This window comes from Molossus molossus, unplaced genomic scaffold (assembly GCF_014108415.1).
Source record: "Molossus molossus isolate mMolMol1 unplaced genomic scaffold, mMolMol1.p scaffold_m16_p_13, whole genome shotgun sequence".
Taxonomy (NCBI): domain Eukaryota; kingdom Metazoa; phylum Chordata; class Mammalia; order Chiroptera; family Molossidae; genus Molossus; species Molossus molossus.
Window position 1 is genome coordinate 17,771,587 of NW_023425348.1, and position 24,049 is coordinate 17,795,635.

A 24,049-nucleotide genomic window follows, 5' to 3' on the forward strand; every position below is an offset into this window, starting at 1 on the left:
CTCCAGCACTGTCCTTGTCTTCTCTCAGCAGCACGGAGCAGAGATTTAAAAGGTTAATATATTTAGAGCAGCTAGCACAAGGTCTTGCAAACAGCACAGACATAAGAAACTATCTTGGAGGTAAGGATGGAAATAGGTGAATAGCAGCTTAAAAGTGCAAACATTATAATTTTAAGAAAAAGTGGGTACATTTTTATGTAACTTCTATAAGGTGGGCTGAATGCCATATCAAAACAAGTGAACTTCTGGAGGGAAAGTTTGAATTTATCCTTAAGTAAACAATGAAGAAATGCCACAAGAATGCCAACATATGTGCTATTTCTGGACCACACACGAGTTCTTGTGGTTATTTTGGTGCATGAAATAACTTCCTAATAATAACTTAGAATTATTTTATTACAGGGAATCCTCCTTTTTCCCTAGCCATAATTTCACAAATAATACAAATAAAAAAGAAAAATCTCGTATGTATTAGCTGCTTAAAGGAGGGCAGGAAAGTCAGAAACCAATTTAACTTATTAAATTCCTATTTTGGTTTGGAAATGGAGTCACTTACTCATTCACTAATTCATCCAACAAATAATAATTGAACACCAAGTATGTATATGGCCTTTTTTTTTTTATCCTCAAATAATAATTGAACACCAGGTATGTATAAGGCCTTTTTTTTTTATCCTCACCCGAGGACATTTTTCCATTTTTTGTATAGATAGAGTGGGAGGGAGAGAGAAGAAGAGAGAGAGAGAGAAAAACATAGACGTGAAAGGGACACATTGAGTGGCTGCCACCCGCACGACCAACCAGGGCTGGGGACAAACTGCAACTTAGCGGAAACCGAACCCGGGTCTCTCTGGACTGCAGGCCGATGCTCCAACCGCTGAGCCAAACCGGCCAGGGCAAGGCCTTTTTTTTTTTTTAAATTATGAAGAGGTTCTGAAAAACATGCCTGGGTCCCACTGCAAATACTGACCTAGGTTTGGAAACCACTGGACTAGATGACCTTTAGCTTCTTTCCAATCCTGGGATTACTTTACTTGCAAATATTTTATATACATTCAACACCCAACAGTTTTTTTTTTTTTAGTGGTGGGGTGGAGGGTGGGCACATACGTTAACGACCAACACTACATAGAGGAAAAGCATTATTTCTATAAGACAGGTAATGGTCCTATTCCCCAGCACTGTGCACTCATATTACTGACCCAGAGAAACTCATAGGAAATAAACTGAAGACGAAAACATAGAAAACTTCAACTTAAACACACTTTTTTATCTGTGGTTGTTTTGACACAAACCCTGTCATATTTCTGAGACAGGATTTGGGGAAGTGGCTCTAATGTAAGCACCACTTATTGCATGAGTGATGCGGAGACAGGAGAAGGGCGGGAGATGGTCGCACATTATCATACTGGTTCTCTAACTCAAAACAGTTGCAGTAAGTCAGGTAAGCGTCAGCATTTTCTCTAACCTGGCATTTCACCTACAACAGTTGTCTGCTAATCCTATGAAAGCACATGCCTCCTTTTTATTATAAAAGTCTATGTATGTATATATATATATTTATTTCAAATCCTCCTTTTCTATCTTGAAATGAGATTCAGATATTTAGAAGAATTTCAAAAGTATCAATAAAATACCCTAATGGTAATATAAAGGAAAATGAAATGAAAGTAATTCATAATAAATTATGTATTTCAATATGTAGATGCTCAGGCATGACCATAGTAAAAGATAGTGAAGTAGTCAGATGTTTATACCTATTTATAATTAATTCATTTAAATATAAGAGAAATAGGATGATGATAACCATTCCATGCAATAAGTACAGGGAAATGAAGGGAAATGGTTCCAAACAATACAAAATGCAATTATTTTTTGATATGCAAGGTAGCTACATTTCTGAAAATTTCAGTGTTTTCTGAAACTATATGAAACACTCAGTATTTATATATAAAACAGAGTTAATTATAGTTGTAGATAATTATATAAAGTTTTCTCCTTCACATATATATATCATATATGGAACATTCAAAAGTTATGCGGGAACTACACAATTCTTTGTTATGTAGGCTGTCCTGTGCATTATAAGATGTTTAGCATCTCTGGCCACCGCCTGCTAAATCACTGAGACAAACTCAAATGCTCCACAAAATTTCAAAATGTCCTCTGAGGTTAGTACCTCCCACTGGGCTAGAAGAGCTTTCAGTGCCTACACTTGTATCTTTTTTTTTTTAATATGTTTTTATTGAGTTTTTTTAGAGAGAAGGGAGAAAGAGCTAGAAGCATCAATGTGAGAGAAACATCCATCAGCTGCCTCCTGCAGCCCCCTACTGGGGATCAAACCCACAACCCAGGCACGTGCCCTGACCATAATTGAACCAGGACCTTTCAGTCCATGGGACGATACTGAATCCACTGAGCCACGCCAGCTGGGCTACACTTGTATTGTTATAGATTCTCACCCTGCATGAGGCAGTAGGTGGGCCACTACTGACCCCTGATCTCGGGCTAAAGCTTATCTGCTATGAAATCTACTTTAAAATGAAAAGCCCAGCACGTGCCCATCCCAGAAGCTCCCAATAAGAAATTATACCTTAAACTGTTTGTTTAAAAAAAAAGTAAATAAGGTATTTTTACATATATAATAGAATTAAAGACAATTGTACTGATATTTCTGCTTCCTCTCTTTACCTCCCTTAAAAAATACTTTCTCCTGCATTTTCTAGGTAATCAAGGACAAACTGTGAAGATATAACCATTGTCTTTTACCCACACTAATGCAAAGATACACAATAATCTAAAAATCATTTATATATGGACTGAAATGTATTACTAAATTATTTGGCAGAAAAATATCTTCCTAATTAATTTTTTATGAGGCTTCCATTAAAAGTAATTTATATTTTCTGACCAACCAATGACCAAGGCTTGTGTCTTTTGGGGGCATGTGGGAACTGCCTGAGTCTGAGAACTTGCTGAGTATAAGAATCACCTAAGAATTTAAAAAATTTCACTAACTGGGATTTAGCTATATAATTTATTGTTGGCACTGAGAAAATTGCCATGCTTCCACATAGATTTTATGTTAAATTAGCACACCAGTCATAGAAATATCAGATATACCCTCACTTTAAGAAAAGATGATAAGGACTTCTACTTACATAAAAGGATTCACAGATTAGGAGAAAATCATCACAGGATTCCTTTGACCATAAAACTCCTGAGTTAAAATGTCATTTAAAAATCAATGAATATGTTAATGATTGATTATCCATTCAATTTCTATACATTATGAAAGATTTTCTTTAAAAGGTTCACTGAAATAGTATTCAGCCCCAACAGATCAAATGGCCATTTCAATAGATATTTAGGTTGTTTTTCCACTTCAAATGTCATTAATAAGTCCACTAATTAATTTAACTAGTAATGCCTAAAAGAAATCAGCATTCAATTTTTTAATAATCTTAATCTTTCTTCATATATAACATTGGTAAAATTCACCTATGCCCATGTACAGGCATCATCTCATTATAAAGAACGGGGCAAGGGTTTATGCATCACCAACCATATATGGCGGTTAAAAAACTCATATTTTAGTATTCTGATTTCTCATTATTTTTATAAATGAACTTTAACAGTATGCAGAACTTGCATTTTTGTGTACTATACGATGTGAGATCCATTTTGGAATCAGTTTCAAAACAACTGATCATACATATCAGCTCTAAAATGCTCTATGATTCACAAAAAGAATAGGCCTTCTTAAATAACCTCAGAGCAGAAGTCATATTTTCTACTATTAAACAGAAAATTCTGGTTGTGATAAAAAACAAACAACTCCACACATAAAAATGTGTAGCACATACAAAAGGTATAACACAAAGCTTTCCACTTACTTGGTACTAGGCCGCTTTTGTAGGGTTTTATCCAGGATAAGAGATGGAGCACTCCTCCTCCTTTCTGCTAGTGTTTTCATTTTCTGCTGAGGAAAAAGAATCAAAATGAAGACCATGTGGCTTGTAAGAAAGTAAATGCCAATTTTCAATTGAATTCAGCAAGTTTTATGTTGCCTATCTTTGTCTATGAAGAAGTTTGCAATCTCATTATGGAGATAAAATAGTAACATCTAAACCAGGATACTAAGTGTCAAAAAGTGGTACAGAAAGTAATTTTTCTTTTAATCCTCATCCAAGGATATGTTAGAGAGAGAGCGAGAGCGAGAGCGAGAGAGAGAGAGAGAGAGAGAGAGAAAGAGAGAATATCAATATGATGAGAGAAACATCAATCAGTTGCCTCCTGTATGTGCCCCAACTGGGGATCAAACCCTCAACCTAGGTATGTGTCCTGACCAGAAATGAAAGCTGCAACCTTTTTGGTGTATGGGGCGATGCTCCAACCAACTGAAACACCTGGCCAGGGCGAAAGTAAATATTTTTTATGGTCTGAGAATAAGGTCAAATGCTGACCAGAGTATTTGGGAAAAGCATTATCATAACCACTACCGTCCTTTTCAGCTAACATACCTGTTGCTTATTATGTGCTAGGTCCTGTGCTAAAGGCAGAACTGGATTATCTTATTTATACTCCAAATTGTCATCAGAGAAGGTTCTACTATCTGTATTATAGGGGGATAGGCCCCAAACTGGGCTTCAAGAAAAGAGGATTTGAACAGATCAAGAAGAGGAAGAAAAAAACAGTTAAAGCAAAAGAGGGAAACTAGATTCTTATACATTTAAATATTTACAGATTTTGAAATACCTTCTTCAAATACACACACACACACACACACACACACACACACACATTGCTGTAATGAAAAAAAGAGGACTTTTTTCTAGGTATTATATAACTATAATTCAGGTACTCTGTTTCAGAGGACCTTAAATTTTTGGTAAGTGAGCTTTTATTTAGCTTGAATTATCTACATGATTACTCTCTAAATCCCATTTTATATATTTAATACCCCGAGATAAGAGTCAGAGGGCCTGCCAGTGAATATGGATGAGTAAGATAAACGATACTCACAAAGAGCCATGAGTGAAATTCAGGCTGTATTACCAAAGCCATTCTTTCTGCTCTACCCTCTCACCCTTCTCTGGCCAGAGGTCTCACCTATGGCCTGAGGGTCTACGCTAGTCATGCTTGGGAACTGGATGCTGCTAAAAGAACCATGTAGGACTAACTGGCTCAGCATCAGTATCGCATTACATGATTCATAAAAAAACTGCTTCTTAGTTGCTAAAATAAAACCTAGACCCTAGCATAGGAACCGAGGTAGAATCATCCAGTGTGAAGGGGATGGTGGACTGCTGGACTTCTTTGAGCAGTTCTTACCCCCCAAATTCACCATATCCCTCCAAGGATCTCTCCCAAATTATTGTTGTCTCCAGTGCCATGGTCTCTGTGTTACTGTTTCCCCCATTAATCTTTTGGCTCCCACGTGGAAACTGCATGCCTAAACCTCCTTAGCTCAGCTCAGATAGCAACTGAAACAATTATTTAAAACATTAATAAAAGGACAGGAAACAAACAGATAAGAAATATAGACTACAACATTTCTTGACCAGGAGTTATTAACCATGAATCAGTTTCAGGGCAGGTTAAAGTGTATAAAGTTATTTGTAAAATATGTGTCTGGTGCCTTCCTCTGGAGAGAAAGCCCAACCACAGGTTCATCAGAGACCCATAATTGTCTGTAATCCCTGCCAACCCCAGTCGTTTTGATAACCAACTTCATATATTACAGCTTGTAAACCTCATCCCACTGTTTGCATTAGTCACACCTCTTGGGAACTTAACTCTCAGGAATCTAACATCTGGAGGCTGGTGTGACTGCAAAGGTTACTGGAAAAGGGAAATCTGGAAGACAAGCACCCGCCCCAAGTGAAGTCTCAATGCTGGAAGATTGATTGGATCAATTTTTACTAAGAAAGGTGGCAGTCTGTTCATACACAGATTTTCCGTGGGATTCTGTTTCACCTTCAGGTCTGGACTTGTTTCCTGCTCACTATTCTGACTCCTTTATTCAGGATCTGTTTACTATGCTTTGAGCTTTGAAATGTACCCATAATCCTTTTAAGCTTTACCTGGGCCCTTACCCTCTGTCTCTTTTGAGGCTGAAGGTCTGTCTGCTCAGCCTTAGTGGGGTGTGGGGTGAGGAGGCATTCCTGGACCCATCTCAGCAGTCTTACTTCTGCTGCCCCTAACCCTCTGAAACCCCTCACTGTCAGGGGATCCAAGCTCCTAAACTAGATCTTCATTAATATATAATTTCTAATTTTGAGCTCCTTGACTTTCAGGTTTATAAAAAATTTGGAAAGAGTTCCAAAGACAGCCATAAAAATGATTTAAAATGTGGAAGAACAAAAGAGCCTATGAGAAAAGTTAAACTGATCTGAAATTCTTCATTTGGAAACATTAATAACTTCCAAATTAATGCAGTTATAATATGGAGGACAGGAAGTATCTTCCAAGGAAGATAAGACAAAAAGAAACTAGTAAACTGGAGACTGAGAATCCAGGCTGACCTTGGGCAGCGGTTCTTCAAGAAATTTACAAAAGCTGTGAACTAAATATGCACATAATTTCAGGGGGTTCAGAAACCTGCATAATATGGATTCCTTAGGGATTCATGGAACCCAAATATGAAACCTTCTGATATAAGGAAATCTTTCTGACTGTGATGGTTCTTAAATTTGAGAATGGATTATCAAAGAGGGGAGACAAATTTTCTTCTGTAAAGATGCTTTTCAAATAGCTTTTCATGCTGTAATGAAAAAAAGAGGACTTTTTTTCTTTTCTAGGAATTATATAAATATAATTCAGGTACTCTGTTACACAGGACCTTAAATTTTTGGTAAGTGAGCTTTTATTTAGCTTGAATAGAGAGGATCATTTGTATACACAGTAATTAGACTTTGTTTTCTTAGTTACAAAATTTTCAGATGCAGGAGGAGTCAAATGGAGTGTATCCACTTCATCTAGTGAATTCATATCCAAGAGAATGAAATCAAACTACAGGCAGAACATTATATTTATTTGAGATCCTATTGTTTGTATGGAGACTTACTCTACCACTAAGGAGCTATGCAGCTCAAGGCAGTCCAGCCCCTTTTCTAGGCCTCCACCGCCTCGCCTAGAAAATGAAAAAATATGAACTGCACAGCTTCCTAGGTACCTTCTAGTTCTGATATTCTCACGGTGAGTGTCCACCAAAGACTCGCCCTGGATTTGCAAAAAAATAAACATTACCTACATTATACATTCAGAATTCAGAGGATTCATTCCTCTTGTAAGTAATGTCGTAAGAGTTGCCAATATAACAAGGGCTTAATGTATAAATTTAGGTATTAATTCTTTCAAAATTCCCAAATCTCCTTCTTTTGTTCAAAAGTATAGCAAAACAATGGGCCAATCGCAACTTTTAAACAAATTCCCATATTAAAGAATCTGTTCTCAGCCAATAAAGACTTGGATTTTCTCTTTGTTTATAACCTGTGTGAAATACAATACATGGAAATAGAATGGGGCTATTGATTTCCTTACAAATGTACAATAGTACAAACTTGTCAGGACAGGTTGCGACTGTGCTTGTATTATCACCAACAAATTTCATAGTCATTCAGTGACAGTGAAAACTATGATTCTTTGCCTCACAGGAAATAGAAGGCAGGTTTAATACAGTGTATGTTTTCTTTGTGAGCCTAAAAATCACAATGCATAATGTGATTTTTCAGAATGTCCAAGATCTTGATGCTCATATCTAGATGACCTCATAAATACTGATTGCCATTCAGAAAATGAATAATTTTTAAAAAGTTAATATTATTTTCTAAGTTGATAAACTACATATTAGGCAAAAAAATTCAATTGCATTAATCTTCTGGGATCAAGTTTCTTGATATCATATGATTTACCTAGTCTTATGCAGTCTAAAAAACTAAATAAGAGTTTCATATGAGCTAACAAACAAAAAAACAAACATAAATAGCCTTTATTTATTCCTTCTCCCCATATAGGAAAGATGAGGAGGAGCTTGGAAAAAGTTGTAAAAGGAAATAAATAGTAATTGAATTTTAAAAACTGCTGTGTTTTTACTAACAGCTATTTACTAGCAAAGTATACCATAAACACTAGAGAGAAACTAGATCTCTGATTTTCTAAGCTGTCTCCTCTGTAATGAAGGCACAAAATCTAGTCTGCCCGAGTGAATGAACAGAAGTCACAAGATGAGAAACACATGTCTGTAATCAATTTTTTAAAGATTTCTATAATAACACAAAACTCAAGCAACATCACCAGCTAATCTGCAAGGTGCTTTCCACTTCAATTCTATTTTAATCAGATGGATTAACAATATATTCAATTTCCTGTGTTTCTAGCCTGCTTTACATATCATGCTTCAGTCAAAGCCTTTCATATTATATTATATTTTTCTGTACCTTTATAGAAAGCAGGGACTATATCTTCTTTCCAATCTATCTCCCATCCTTTAACAGTTATTTACTGGAACTCCATTCTGCAGCAGGCCTGTCTTTACTTTTCCAGTGCATAGTACAATGCCTGACACAAACTGTTCACCCAATAAGTAAAGGTTTTGTGTGAATTTTAAAATCCACTCATTCTCCATATCTACACTAGTGCCCTCAAATACACACACAGAAAAACAAACAAACAAACAAACAAACCTTTGGGGGGCTCTGGTGGGATGATGTCATTAAGGCAACTTAAGCGTTTGCTATGGAGCAGGATGGTAAGAGTCATTTTTGCACACTGCAAACTATATCTTTTACATAGTGTCAATGTTTACCACTTTGAGCCACATGGTAAACATTTGTCTGAAGATGAATTTTATTACTTATCAATAAGTGGTGGCAGAACAACTGGATACCCACATGCAAAGGAATGAAGCTGGACTATCTCACAACATACACAAAACTTAGCTTAAAATGAATCAAATACCTAACAGTAAGAGCAAAAACTACAAAAATTTCAGAAGGAAACATAGACAAAAATATTTGTGACCTTGGATTAGGCAATGGTGTCTTAAATATGACACCAAAGGCACAAGCAACAAAAGAAAAAAAACATATAAATTAGACATGACTGTCAACATGAAAAACTTCAAAGGACACTGTTAAGAAGTGAAAAGAACACCCACAAAATGGGAGAATAGTTCTGTCAATCATAATATATTGTATATTGTTATCTAGAATACATAAATAATTGTTATAATTCAATAAGCCAATTTAAAAATGGGCAAAGGATCTGAAGAGACAGTTCTCCAAAGAAGATATACAATAGCCAAATAGCACATGAAAATATGTTCAACATCATTAGCCATCAGGGAAACGCAAATCAAAACCATGAAATACCACTTTATACTCATCAGGATGACTGGAACAGAAAAGCCAGCTAAATAACAGTTGCTGACGAGAAAGTGGGTACACTGGACAGTCTCCTGATCCTCCAGTCATGTCTCTAATCTACACAAGTGCTGCTGGTGGGACTATAAAATGGTGCTATCACACTTGAAAAACAGTTTGGAAGTTCTACAAATGGCTAAAGGTAGCTACCACCTGATCCTGCAGTTCCTCTATGGTATGTACAAGAGGAATGAAAACATGTCCACACAAAAATAAAATGTTCACAGCAGCATTGTTCATAACAGTTAAAAAGTAGAGACAACTCCAATGTGTATTAACTGATGAACAAATAAACAAAATGTGGTATATGCGTAAAATGGAATATTACTTGGCTATAAAAGAAGTACTGATATGTGCAACATGAATAACTCTTGAAAACATTATGTTAATCAAATCAATTCCAAAAGACCACATATTATATGGTTCCATTTATAGGAAATATACAGAATAAGCAAATTATATTAGTAGATTAGTGCTTGCCAGGGTTTGGGGAGATGAGGGGATGGGGAGGTGATAGCTAAGGCTGTGGTTATGCTTTCTGGGGTAATGAAAATTTCCTAACATTGACTGTGGTGATGGATGCAAAACTCTGTGAATACACTAAAGCCACCGAATTGTAAGTGGGTGAACTGTATGGTATGCGAGTTATATCTCAATAAAGCTGTTAAAAAAACAAACAAAACGCTCACAACATACACAAAACTCCTAGCAAACACCCCAGCAAACTGGTTCATAACCAGAAGGTATAATTTTCTTTACTTGTATAACAATCGTCTGAAGTATAATATATAAGAATGAAACTTATTTTCTTTTTGTCTAAGATGTTTTTGTACTAAATGTTTGAGTGGCTGCCCATTTGAATTCCTGAGATCTGAGGAATACGCCCCCCTGCCACCGTCACCCCTGCCCATTCCTCCGTGCCCTGCTCAGCGGTTCCACAGAGCAAATTCTCAGTGCCTGTGAGTTAAGTCAAGGAATTAACAGTGACTATATCTGAGACTGTAAATTGGTAGCATAGTGTGCCTATGTAGGAAAATGCAGTTGTAAACACGTAACTGCAGAAAAAAGATTTTTCTTCTGTTTGCAACAACTCAGGCATTGCGAATTTGCTCTGTGGAACCACTGAGCAGGGCACTGGAGGAAGGCGCAGGGTGACTGTTTGCATAACAATGTATGTGAAGTCTTTCATTGGAATTTTAACTTCATGTCAACCAAGAGATACAGTATTATTTTTGAAACCTCTAAATCACTCTGAATCTGGTTATTCTTAGTTAGATTAAAGGAAAAGAAAAGCTATCCAAAGAAAGGAATGGGATGAAAGACTTAAGTCAAATGAACTGTAATTTTTCATACTTTGTTTTTTTCCAGTAACGTTATGAAGAAAAATTCAAGCATTTCAGTTGAATTTAAGTCAAATGTACTAAAGTCACTTTCCAACACTTAAAATTAGCATAGCATTAAAATAAGGGCTCTAATTAAAGCTTTTAAATACTCTAAAGTTTCAAGGCTAGAAAATATACTTAATCACATTTGCAAATTAGCTTATTCATATTTGACTATTAATCCTTTGGTGGCTAGTCTGTATGATTTCTTGTCTTCCCTACATGCCTGCAGCATTTATTTGTGGAGACATACCTCAAAGACACTGGCCCTGCAGGGGAATGAGAAAATTATTCTTAAACTTGAATCTTGCTTCTCAGGTTCTATTATCACAAAAATGTTTTGACCACTGGGTGAGCTGAAGCTTCTTACCTCACTACTGTCAATTTGGTTGGTCTCTGATGTGTATGATCTCCTATTTATGTATAATCATCCCATCCAGTGTCACTTTGAACATTTGGTTAGAACAGATCTCACCACAACACAGACTACTGTAAAGGAATAAAAGTTCTTTCCTGAGGTTGAGAGAGAAATATTTAAAAAAAAAAAAAACCTTTTGGCTATCTTTCCTCTTTCTGTGAAACAATCACTTTAAAATAAAATAATAAACATGAGAATCAATGTAATGTAGAAAAATGGGCATGAGGCTTGTAGACATTAGACCTAAATTCTAGACCCTGATTCTACCACTTAAGGTCTCAAAGTCCTCTCTATAAAATGATATAACTGCCTTGGCCGGTTTGCTAAATGGTTAGAGTGTCGGCCTGTGGACAAGAGAGTTCCAGGTTCGGTTTCCACTAAGGGCACGTACCTCGGTTACAGTTTGGCCCCAGTCCCGCTTGGGGTCGTGTGGGTGGCAACTAGTAGATGTGTCTCTCTCACATTGATGTCTCTCACTCTCTCTCTCTTTCTTGCTCTATCTGAAGATAAATGCAAAAAATGTCCTCCGGTGAGGATAAAAAAAAAATGTAACTACTCAACCTACCCCCAAAGAATCGAATTAAGATGGTTGTATATGAAAGTCCTCTGACATGGAAAGCACCGTGATAATGTAACAGAGTAATGCTTTAGAGTACATAAGAACTGTACATAAATAATTATGAGGATGGTATAACTCCCTTATATACTATTCTTTGTTTCTCTGCCTCTATCCCACCCATGCAGTGTTCTGGAGTATCACTATGGGTCTTCAAGTTGGCTGGACTTTCCTCTTTGGCAAAGCCACCAGTTTCAACATCTAGTCATGTTCCCTTTTACTTTTATTTTATTTATTTATTTTTTTATCCTCACCCGAGGACATTTTTCCATTTTTTTGTACAGAGTGGGAGGGAGAGAGAGGAAGAGAGAGAGTGAGAAACATCGACGTGAAGGGACACATCGAGTGGCTGCCACCCGCACGACCAACCAGGGCCGGGGACAAACTGCAACCAAGGTACATGCCCTTAGCGGGAACCGAACCCGGGTCTCTCCGGACCGCAGGCCGACGCTCTAACCGCTGAGCCAAACCGGCCAGGGCCATGTTCCCTTTTAGCAGCACCATGGAGTAAGAAAGGGCAATCATCAATGCCTTCTCCCTCATAATCCCTTTCAGGGCAGGGCTTTCCTACATTTTTCACATCATGACCCATGCAAAGTGGTATTTGTACATCTGTGGCACACTACAATAAACAAAAGGCTGCCCTAGTACCTAGCTACCTGTCTGAAGGAGGCTGAAGGGCTAGGCTGATGTATCAGATACATCTGTAATGCCTGGGAAACTCTGTCTTCCAGCAACTTCTCACTTCCCTCATACAGAGAGAAAGAGTACTGTGATCAAATCCAAACACCACAATGGCAAAGAGTATATAAAATGAGAGTAAAAAACAGGCTCACATCTATCCAGATTCAGTTAGAGTATAACCCAGTAATAGCTACTGTTGAAGCTGAGGTTCAAGAGGGTGAATATAGGGATACAAGAGGAAATACAAACACTTGTCTAGGTATAAATTAGGACACAGGTAAACAGGGAAAGCTGAAGGCCACAGAGCAGCTGGGTTTTTCAGATCTTTGAAATATGAGCTGATGTGGACACATTCCATTTTCAGAGTCCACACACTAGTGACCAGATATCCAAAAACAGGTTTTACCTTTCAGTTGTGCCATGTGACAGCTGTCTGTCAAAATTAGGTCAAGGCTGCTCAGCACAGCACTGGCATACAGTGCTGATAGGGTTATTTCTGCTGTTGTTGGATGTTTCCAATCTAAACTTGTCCTAGATAAAAGAAATCAGACTGAAACAAAATTATGAAATGAACTGGGCTGTGTTGTCTACAAGCCCCATTATTGGTGGCTGACAGAAGGCTGTGGCCTCTGCTCCCTTTCCAGACTCCCACATTGCGGCCTAGTCTTCCATAAGGAGAGAAGAGATAAACATCACCTCCACCCTAGACTGCTTCAGAAAACTGCTGCATTGCCATTAGCAAACTGAGCATCACCTTGCAGGAATTCTGCACAGGTGGGAATCTGGAGCATGCCTGTGATCTAGAACACTTGAGAGGGCAACAGAAAGAACAGGAGAGCAAACTTTTCACTCAATGAAAGTTTACTTTAGAGGTAGTCAGCTCAACCTAATGTAAAAAAACAACACATATTGGGTAGTTTATCTTTAATAGTTTTTTTTTTTTTGGTATGTGCCCCCAGTGGGGACCGAACCTGGGACTCTCCAGTTCGTAGGCCCATGCTCCAACCGCTGAGCCAAACCGGCCAGGGCATATTGGGTAGTTTAAACAACAGACATTTCTCACAGTTCTGGAGCCTGGGAAGTCCAAGGTCAAGGTGCCCACAGATTAGGTTCTTGGTGAGGGCCCTTTTCCTGGTCTGCAGACAGCTGTCTTCTTGCTGTATCCTCACATGGGGGACACAGAGAGAGGGCAAGCTATCTGATCTCTTATAAGGGCACTAATACCATCATGGGGATTCTGTTCTCATGACCTCATCTAATCTAATTATCTCCCAAATGCCCATACTTCCAAATAGTGTCATCCTGGAAAACCAGAGCTTCAACATATGAGTTTGGAGGGGACATGTTCAGTCCACAATAGAGGTTTTTGCCAAATGCTCTGGAGACATGAGGGTATGAGTCAGGAAACTCTATCAGATGACAGTAATAAACTGTACATATATTTCCTCAAAGCACTGTGCATATGAGTGTATATACACATGGGTGTATATATAGTCTATAACATGTTTTGGTGGCACTTTAAACTGAAATCTAGTACATTTTCAGTTATTGATACCTTCTAGGAAAATAAGCTTTATAATCACATATTTTTATTAAATGACATGTGGTCCTATAAGGCACAAGATGTCTCTACTTTGAAAAGAATAACCACTAAGTTCTGGATGGCAGGATACGAGCTGTGAAAGAATCAGATGCCTATACTACTGAAGTTGGAGGTTTTATTTTCTGCAGGTTTTATCAGTCATTTCACTTCTGCTAGTCTACTGAACATGCTCCTTTGCCCTGCGGACCTTTCATCAAATCATAACCTGGGAGAATGCTGAAATCACAGGGAGTGACAAATTGTTTTACAACAATTTTCACTTCAACCAAAAGCAACAAATGTACTATTTAGGTATTGGTTACTTGTGAATTTTTAGTCTATGAGTTACAAATTTCTATTTTGACTTGGAATGCTCAATATTCAAAATTAATGATTACTGAGTAATGATTCACACAAATGTATATAAATAAACTTTCATTTTATAAAAAATATAATAGAGCCACAAAAATATTAATTTTTTTGTAATGTTAAGATGTACTACTGTGTTCACATTTTAAGCAAAAATAACTATGGAAGCAAGAGTTTTTGTCCTTCATTCAAGATTCATGATATGACATGTTTACTGAATGAAGAAATTTTCAGCTGGGTTTCCCACACATATGATTTTCCATAGTGGAATCACCTGTGGCACAGGATTCGGTGCACACATACATAACTTTCAAACATAGTTCTATGAATTTGGAGAATATACTAAGCTTTCCAAAAGAAAGCAAGCCTGGCTGAAGAGCTCCTGAAACAGAAGCACCTCACATAAAACATGACAATGACATAAAACTCACAAATTTCCAAAGTCATTAGACCAATGACTCTGTCAGTGACTAACAGTGTCATCATTGTCCCTATTAGTCAATATTTACTGGGATGGTTAATTTTATGTGTCAATTTGAATGGCCATGAGGTACCCAGATTAACCATTACTTCCAAGTATGTCTGTGAGGGTTCTTCCAGGTGAGATTAGTATTTGAATCACTGGATTCAGCAAAGCACTGTCCTCCCCAAAGTGGGTAGGCATCATTCAATCCCTTGATGTTTTTTCTAGAACAAAAAGTGGAAGAAAGAGGAATTCTCCCTCATACACAGTGTTGAAATGGGATGTCTCATCTCATCTTCTCTTGCCCTCAGGCAAAGATGGTGGTGATTTACACCATCGGCTTTCCTGGATCTCCAGCTTGCAGATGGCAGATCACCAGGCTCCTATTGTTCTGTTTCTCTGGAGGATCCTGAAGAATACATTTACCTATTGGCAACAGTGAACATGACATTCAGCGGTAGATGGAGAGGGTAGAGACTCCGTTCCCCAAAGAATAAAATTACTTCTTAGGAAAAAAATGTGCTTTTCTCAGCTGGTTATATATGGTTCAAATATATTCTCTCCTACATCTTATATTACAAACAATAACAAATATATTTATAGTCTAATTGGAAAGAAAAATAGAGTTGGAAGACCTGTGTTCAAATTCCAGCTCTGCTGCCCTGGCTGGTGGTTAAAACATCCGCCCACAGATTGAAGGGTCTCAGGTTTGATTCCTGGTCAAGGGCATGTTACTGGGGTTGCAGGTTTGATTCCCGGCCCCAGTCAGGGTCATGCAGGAGACAACCAGTCAGTGTGTCTCTTTCACATCAATGTATCTCTCTCTCTTTCCCTCCCTCCCTCCTTCCTTCCTTTCTACTCTATCTAAAAATCAATGGAAAAATATCCTTAGGTGAGGATTAACAAAAAAAGTAAATAAATAAAAAAAGTTCCAGCTCTGCTGCTTACCACATAAGCCCTTGGCAAGGCTCAGTTCCTTCTTCGGTAAGAGTAAGTTAGTAGTACCTGCCCTCATATACTCCTGCCCTCATATACTTTATGTGTATAACATACAGTTAGGCACTCAAAGAGGTTTTTTTTAAAATATTTTTTTATTTTTTATCCTCACCTGAGGATATTTTTCCATTTTTTGTTCAGATAGAGTGGGAGGGAAAGAGAGAGTGAAACATCGATGTGAAAGGGACACATCGAGTAGCTGCCACCCACACGACCAACCAGGGCCGGGGACAAACTGCAACCGAGGCACGTGCCCTTAGCGGGAACCGAATCCGGGTCTCTCTGGACCAACCAGGGCCGGGGACAAACTGCAACTGAGGTACGTGCCCTTAGCGGGAACCGAATCCGGGTCTCTCGGGACCTCAGGCCGACACTTTAACCGCTGAGCCAAACCAACCAGGGCACTCAAAGAGATTTTAAAAACTCACTTTACTATTCCATAAATTACAAACAGCAAACTCTTACCTTTTTGCTCAAATCATTACCTTATAATATTTATGACCTTCAACGGTGACTGCTTTAAAGGATAATTTTATAGACTGAATGTTTATGCCTCCCAAATTCACATAATTTCTTTTCTTTTTTTTTTTTTCCTCACCCGAAGACATTTTTCCATTTTTTGTTCAGGTAGAGTGGGAGGGAGAGAGAGGAACAGAGAGAGAGAGAGAAACATCGACGCGAAAGGAACACACCGAGTGGCCGCCACCCGCACAACCGACCAGGGCCGGGGACAAACTACAACCTAGGTACGCGCCCCCAGCGGGAACCGAACCCGGGTCTCTCAGGACCGCAGGCCGACGCTCTAACCGCTGAACCAAACTGCCAGGGCCATAATTTATTTTCTAACCCAAATATAATTGTATTAGCGAGTGGGGGGCCTCTGGCAAGTGATTAGGTTTAGATGAGCTCATGAGAGTGGCACCCCTATGAAGAGATTAGTGTTCTTTTAAGAAAAATATCAGAGATATCTAGCTCCATCTTCATATTTCTCCCTCCTCTTCCCCTTTTCTCCCTCTTCGCCTCCCTTTCTCTCTCTCTCTTCCTCCCTCACTTCACTCCCTTCTCCCCACCACACACATACAGCAAGTAGATTATCAGCTGCAAGCCCAGAAGAGGGCTCTCACCAGGCCCTGAATTAACTGGCATCCAGATCATGGGAATTCACAGCCTCCAGAACTGTGAGAAATAAATATCTGTTGTTTCAAGTCACCCATTTTATGGTATTTTGTTATGCAGCCTGCTGCTAAATTCAAAGAAATAAAACTCTTTTTATTGCTTTATACCTACTTTCACCTGGGTAAAAGATACCAATGGCCTCTTCACTTTTTTCCCGAAATGTTTTTATACTTTCGTCTTTTGAACCATAAAAAACAACCGTGTGAGATATACAGAATATGGATACTCCCCCCTCCCCCATTTTACAGACAAAGAAACGTAGTAGTCAGAAGTTCAGAGGTCATACCAGTGATAACAGAGGCCATTTGTGATCATTCTAATTCAGTTTTGATAATTCCAGACTCCTCTCGGCCAAAACAATCTCAGGTGCCTGATTTTATGCAATTCATTTTGTGAATAAACACCATAAAAGGACTCAGTAGCATACTGGTTTAACCATGGGCATCATATTTTTCTCAGAATTAAAGAATAAAACTAAAGCTTACTCACCAAGATGTTTCATTCAAACCCCAGCACAAGACACACACATGGCCAAAGTCAGCTCTCAGGGGTATATTCTATCATGAGTTGCTATAAACAGATTTGGACCCAGAGAATATAGACAAAAAAGACAGAATGAAGTATATACAATAGCAGCTGCCACATTTTAAAATGTTGGAGCTATTTTAAAAACCTTTGCTTTGACTTACTCTCTGTGCCTGTCTTTTTTCCCTCTCCCAATATGTACTCATCTTATTTAGAGTTTTTGATTAGCATGTGAAACCAAACAGTCAGGGTGGTTGAGTATGACACAAATGATCCCTACCTGAAATTATTCTAATACATGCTTCCACTTCATTTCACAAAGACTCTTCTGTTCAAATGTAGATATCCTCAAGGACGCATTATCCAGAATTCTATCCAGAATGGGTTATCTATATGCTGCTATTATATTTTAGAACCACACTTTAAGAAATTAATGTACAAATCTATTGTGTATTCTTTTGAAGAGCCTTGGTAATGAAAATCTCTGATTTTTGGAAATAGTCAAATCATCTGACTTTTAAGTAAAGGTAGATTAACCAACTAGGTAATTCTGCTTGAGGTTAAATGTGGCTGTAAAATAAAGAGACTGACTTCTTATACAGCATTTACAAACTAGCTCCTCAAACATATAATGCTCTTTTCTACCTCAGGACCTTTGAACAATTGCTCCCGGTTCTTGGAGTCTTTTTATAGCATGCTCTTTGTCACCCATAAAAGAGTTAAGCTTCACTTAAAAGAAGACTTCCCTGAACACTAATGCCAGAGTGGTCTAGCTTCACATCCATGTTTGTCTAAATCAGTGTCATGTTTATTTCTTTTATTATTGTTTATGAATTTTTAAATTAGTATTGTTGTCTCTGTCCAATACAGTACCCCCTAGCCCCTAGATACACACAGCTATTCAAATTTAAATTAAAATTACAATGAAGAAAAATTAAATTTAAAAATGACCAATAATATTTCATCAAAATTAAGAACTCTGTTCTTTGAAAGACACTGTTAAGAAAATAAATTGACAAGCCACAGAATGAGAGAAAAAATTTTGCAAAAGCACATATATGATAAAATACTTTCAATCCAGAATATATAAATAACTCTCAAAACTCAGTAATAAGAAAACTAACAACCCAACTAAAATTGGGCAAAATATTTGAATAGGCACCTCATTAAAGATAGCGTATGGATGACAAGCAAGCACAGGAAAAGATGCTCAGCATCATTAGTCATTAGGGAAATGTAAATAAAAATCATGAGATACTACTTTATACTCTCTAGGATGGTTATAAAAAAAAAGATAGATAATAAGTGCTGGTGAAGACATGCAGAAACTAGACTCCTATACATTGCTGGTGGGAATGTAAAACCACTTGGGAAAATAATTTGAGCCTGGCCAGTGTGGTTCAGTTGGTTGAGCATCCTCCCATACACAAAGAGGTCACTGGCTTTAATTTCCCATCAGGGCACATGCCCCAGTTGCAGCTTAGATCCCCAGTAGGGGATATGCAGGAGGCAGCCTATGGATGTTTCTGTCTTTATCTCCCTCTCCCTTCCTCTCTCTCTAAAAAAATAATAAAACCATATTTAAAAAATAATTCGACAGTTTCTTAAGTTAAACATATACCTAAAATATGACCCAGCCATTCAACACTTAAGTATTTACTCCAAGGAAATGAAAGTATAAGTCCACATAAAGCCTTGTACATAAATGTTTACAGAAGCTTTGTTTGTATAGCTAAAACCTGGAACTATCCAAATATACATTAATAGATAAATGGATAAACAAACTGTGGTTTATCTATATGTTGGAATACTGGTCAGCAATGAAATGAACTAATGATATATGCAAAAACTGGGATGAATCTCAAAGTAATTATACTGCATTTAAAAAGCCACACAAAAAAGAATACACAGTATGATTCTATTTATATAAAATTCTAGAGAATGCAAATTAATCTATAGTTGCTTAGGAACAAGGAGGGAACAAAGGGGTTAAAAAGGGACATGATGAAACTTTGGGGGGATGATAAATATATTCATTATCTTGACTGTGGTAATGGTTTCACAGGTGTATACATATGTCAAAACTTATTGATTTATATACTTTAAATATGTATAATTTATTGTATGTTAATTATACCTCAGTTAAGTTATTAAAACTTTTTAGTTCCTTAGTTGTACCAGCCACGTTTCAAGTGCTCAGTAGCCATATGTAGCTAGTAGCTATCGAATTGAACATTGTAGATAAAGGGCAGTTCCATCATCATGTAAAGTTCTAGCCAACAGGGATGCTCTAGACTAGTGGCCAGTAAACTGTACACCAAGGACCTCACCTGTTTTCTAAATAAAGTTTTACTGGAACACATCTATGCCAATTCATTTTTATATGGTCTCTGGCTGCTTTAGCACAACCATGGCAGAGTGGATAGCTGTAGCAGAGACCTTATAGTTTATAAACCTAATTATTTACTATCTGGCTTTTCAAGGTTTGCTGACCCTGCTCTAAACCATAAACTCTGAATACAATGGCCAATATCTGTGCTGTTGACTGCTGTACATAACCCAACTAATATTGAGTTCCTAATATATAGCACTGTCCTACGCACTGGGGAGGCAACCTTGAACAATACAGATAAATTCCTATTCTCATAGTTTTAACAATCTGGTGAGGGATTCAAGTAACATAACAAGGAAATGAATAAGAAAATACCAGGCAAGGATGAATGCTAAGATAAAAATATAATAAAATATAGAGATGATTAAGGGGCAACTTCTACTTAGCTGGTTAGGACAGGCCTCTGGGAGGACCTGAAGTCTGAACAGTAGAAAAGAGTCAATACTGCAAATACCTGTGGCAGAAGCAGAGAGAAGAACAAAACCAAGGCCTCAGAATAGAAATGAATCTGATGACTTGGTGTTAGAAAAAGAAGGCCCATATAGCTGGAGAATACAACATGGTGGCAAAAACAGATAAGGCTGAAGAAGCCGAGAGGCCTAAGAGAAGGCGTCTGAATTTTATTCTAAATATGATGGAAAGCCATTACAGGTTTTTCAGTAGGTAAGCAACATGATCAATTTATATTTTTAAAGATCATTCTGGTCCTGCTAAATGAAGATTGAATCAGGGAAGAGCAAGAAAGGTGTTAAAACAGATTAGGCAGTTTTTGCAAAGGTACAAGTGAAAGCTGATGGTAGTTTGGCTTGGGCCACAGTGGCAGCAGTGGAGAAGTGGATAAATTCAAAATATGTTTTGAAGTAACATCTGACTGGCCTTTCTAATGGTTGTTGAGGAAATGAGAGAAGTTGAAAATGAATTCTAGATTTTTGGTTTGAACAACTGGGACACAGTAGTATAAATTAAAGATATGGGGGAATTACAAACAATAAGAGTTAACATGTACTGAGGGTTTGTCAATATTCATTCAATTTCACATTTAATTTTCCCAGCAATCTTGAGGAGATAAGTATTATTATTATTTTCATTTTACAATTAGAAAACTAAAAAGGTTAGGTAACTTACCTAGGTCAGAAATCTAGTACCAACACAATGGAGACTGAAACCTAGGTCATCACACTCTAAATTCTACCACACTTGATAAAATGCCCCAGTGACAGTAGTTTCTGAGGCTAGGATCTGCATTTTAGGCAATGGCAGTAGCACTACAACCACAAAAGCAGACATTTAAAAAAAAAAATGCTCATGACTCATAAAGACTACCAATCACCCAAAAGGCAGGATGAAACACAAAAAAGGATCAATCTGGTGAGTATTTGGTACACATGAAGACTGGTTCATAAGAGTGTAAATGAGCTACACTTTGGAAATACTTTATTTTTACTTCCTATTGCTAATATGGAGGTCTGAAGTCAAACTCATATGTCTACTAATGTTTAAAACATACAGAGATGCACTTTTCTGGAAAACATATTCAAAGCAAAATAAAACAGTTCTTCAACCTCATCCCTACTCCCAAGGGAGTAAAAAGCTGTAGAAACACGAGATTGGCAAAATCTATTTCCTTTCAAAAAAGGAGGAGATTGGCAATGTAACAACCCAGTACCATGTATAATGGACAGCATCTTAAGGACAATGGCTTCAGATGCAAAGTGACCTTTCATTTATTTGACAAGTACTATCTGATAAACAACCTGGCCGCTATAATGCTGTCTCCCTTTGCCTGTATGCTTAACCTTAATTACCCTTAGAAAAAAGGAAAAGAACTGTTCAAGAATATAAATCATTGACTTCCCCCAATAAAAATTACTTTAAAACCTATGCCAATTTCTGAACATTCATTGACCTTCCAAAATGTAGTATTAACCTGGTAAATTCTCTCTCTCTCTCTCTCTCTCTCTCTCTCTCTCTCACACACACACACAAACACACACACACACACACAATCCCTGCATCTCTTAAGGGGGAAAGCGACAAGGACAAACCGCAATCTAATATATCAGACTGAGCCGACACTACGGCTGATACATCAAGTTCAAGTTCACTTCTAGGTGGCTCTGCGATGAGGTCAAGGTCCTTGGGAGCTCACAGACATTTCTATACTCTACGCACCGATCTCACCTCGCTTCAACTGACCTCTAGCCAACCCAGGATGCTGGTGGGAAGAGTCATGAAAGGCAGTAAGATCAGGACAATCAGGGAGCGTGCGCAACCCTTTACGGCTCTAATTATATAAATTCAATGTATTAAGATAGTTCTTTGAAAAAAGTTAGATGACCCCTAATACAATGTTTCCACAGAAGCTGGAAGGGAACTACCAAGACAGATAAAAAACGGCCAAATATCCGAAGGTCTTGGGGATAGGGGAGGAGCAAGAGCAGAAACACCCAAATCAGTTCCTCAGAGGGAAAAGCAGAGGCCGGCCGAAGGCGGCCACGTGCACTTGCTAAGGGAACCGGTCCAAAGAAACCTGACCGGATCGGAATCAGCACGCCGCACCGCGGCTGCGTTTATCCTAACGGAACGCTACAAGTTGTTGCCCGCATCCCTCCTCCCAGCTTTGACACGGAACACGCGCGCTGCCCCCATGTCCACGGCTACCGCCAGACCCCTCTGCAGCCCCGCCAAGTCCCCAGGGCTAGGGGACGAGCGCAGGGCGAAGGCCCCTGGCCTCGGCCCACTCGACCCTCCACCGCAGCCCACCGGCCCCACCCAGCCCGGTTCTAGGCCAAAGCAAACCTCCACGTCCCTGCAGTGTTGACCGTTAGCACCCCAAGCTTACCTACAAGTCGGACCACCACCTTGGAGAGCCGGAGTCTTGCCGTGAGCACCACGCTGGGCGCAAGACCCCCGCCCATCCCCACTCAACCCGAATACTGCGGGGCTGCCGCGCCGCCGCCTCCAGGTGAGGGGCTGAGCCCCGCGCGCGCCGCAGCCCCGCCGCCTACCTTCTTCGTAGCGGGTTGCCGCGCCCCGCCGGTCGCCACCAGCCCTCCTCAACTCGGAGCTGACCCCGTCAAGAGACCGTGAGCGCCCGTGCGACCTCGGGGGAGACCCGGGAACCGAGCACCCGGGGGCGCCTGGGAAAGGCGACACCCCAATCTAGGGCCCCGGCCCCGCGGGGGGCGGGCTGCCTGCCGACCCGCGGCGGATGGAGATGAGGAGGGAGGCTGCTGGTCCGCTCCGAGAGTGATTACGACTCTAGCCGCGAAGGGTACCGGGGTGAGTTGGGAGACCGCGGTGCCACTGGGAATGCGTGCAAGTAAGGCGGGAGCGTTCTAGAACTAACGCAGCCGGGCCGTGAGCCTCGAGCGTTAAATTTCCGCGGCGTTCGGCTCCTGCGCCCCGGTGGCCGGCGCGGAGGGCGCGTTTGGTGAGCGGGGCTGCTGCTGCTGCTGCGGTGGCGGCGGCAGCGGCGGACGCGGGGCCCCGCTCAATGTCCTCACCTTCTTGGTGCCGGGGCCTCCCGCGATCCGAGACATTCCTGTCAGGGAAGAGGAGCGCCCCGGCTGCCCCCCTAGAGTCTCCTGCTGGGGGGACATCGCTTCCATGAAGAAGACTTTCAAGCTAATCCCAGCCCAGGAGGAGTCTACGCGGTCATATTCGCGGGATCGCGGCCGAAGGGGCGAGGACGCGCGGGGCCCAGGCAGCCCCGCGCTCAGGCAGGGAGCCAGGCTCCGGGTGCGGACAGCGCGCCTCCCGTCGGGGCCATGTACCGCCGCCTGCGCTAGACACCGCGGGCTGGAGGCGATTGCAGCGGCGCCCTCTCGCCCGCTCCCGCCGCGGCCCCGCCTAGGGCCCGCCCCCCGGCACTGGGCGCCCCGCGCCAGGACCCGCCCCGCCGCCTTCCCCCAGCCGCGGCACTCCCCGCGGCGGCCCGGCCTGCGGCGCTGCGGCCCGGCGGTTTTCTCTGTATACGTTAGGACACAGGCGACCGACTGACCTTCTCAGTCCACCACAC

General features: G+C 39.9%; 1 protein-coding gene across 1 annotated transcript in view; it reads right to left on the reverse strand.

The window, feature by feature from the left end:
- ARHGAP20 (Rho GTPase activating protein 20) overlaps positions 1-23,825 on the reverse strand; it is a 125,277-nt gene extending 101,452 nt beyond the window's left edge. Inside the window, exons 1-2 of the mRNA XM_036258882.1 lie at positions 23,535-23,825; positions 3,897-3,979 (exon numbers count right to left, since the gene is read on the reverse strand). Coding sequence (XP_036114775.1) covers positions 3,897-3,979; positions 23,535-23,639 — 188 coding nt within the window. The 5' untranslated portion in view covers positions 23,640-23,825. The remainder of the gene's footprint in view (positions 1-3,896; positions 3,980-23,534) is intronic.
- Positions 23,826-24,049: the final 224 nt, after the last annotated feature.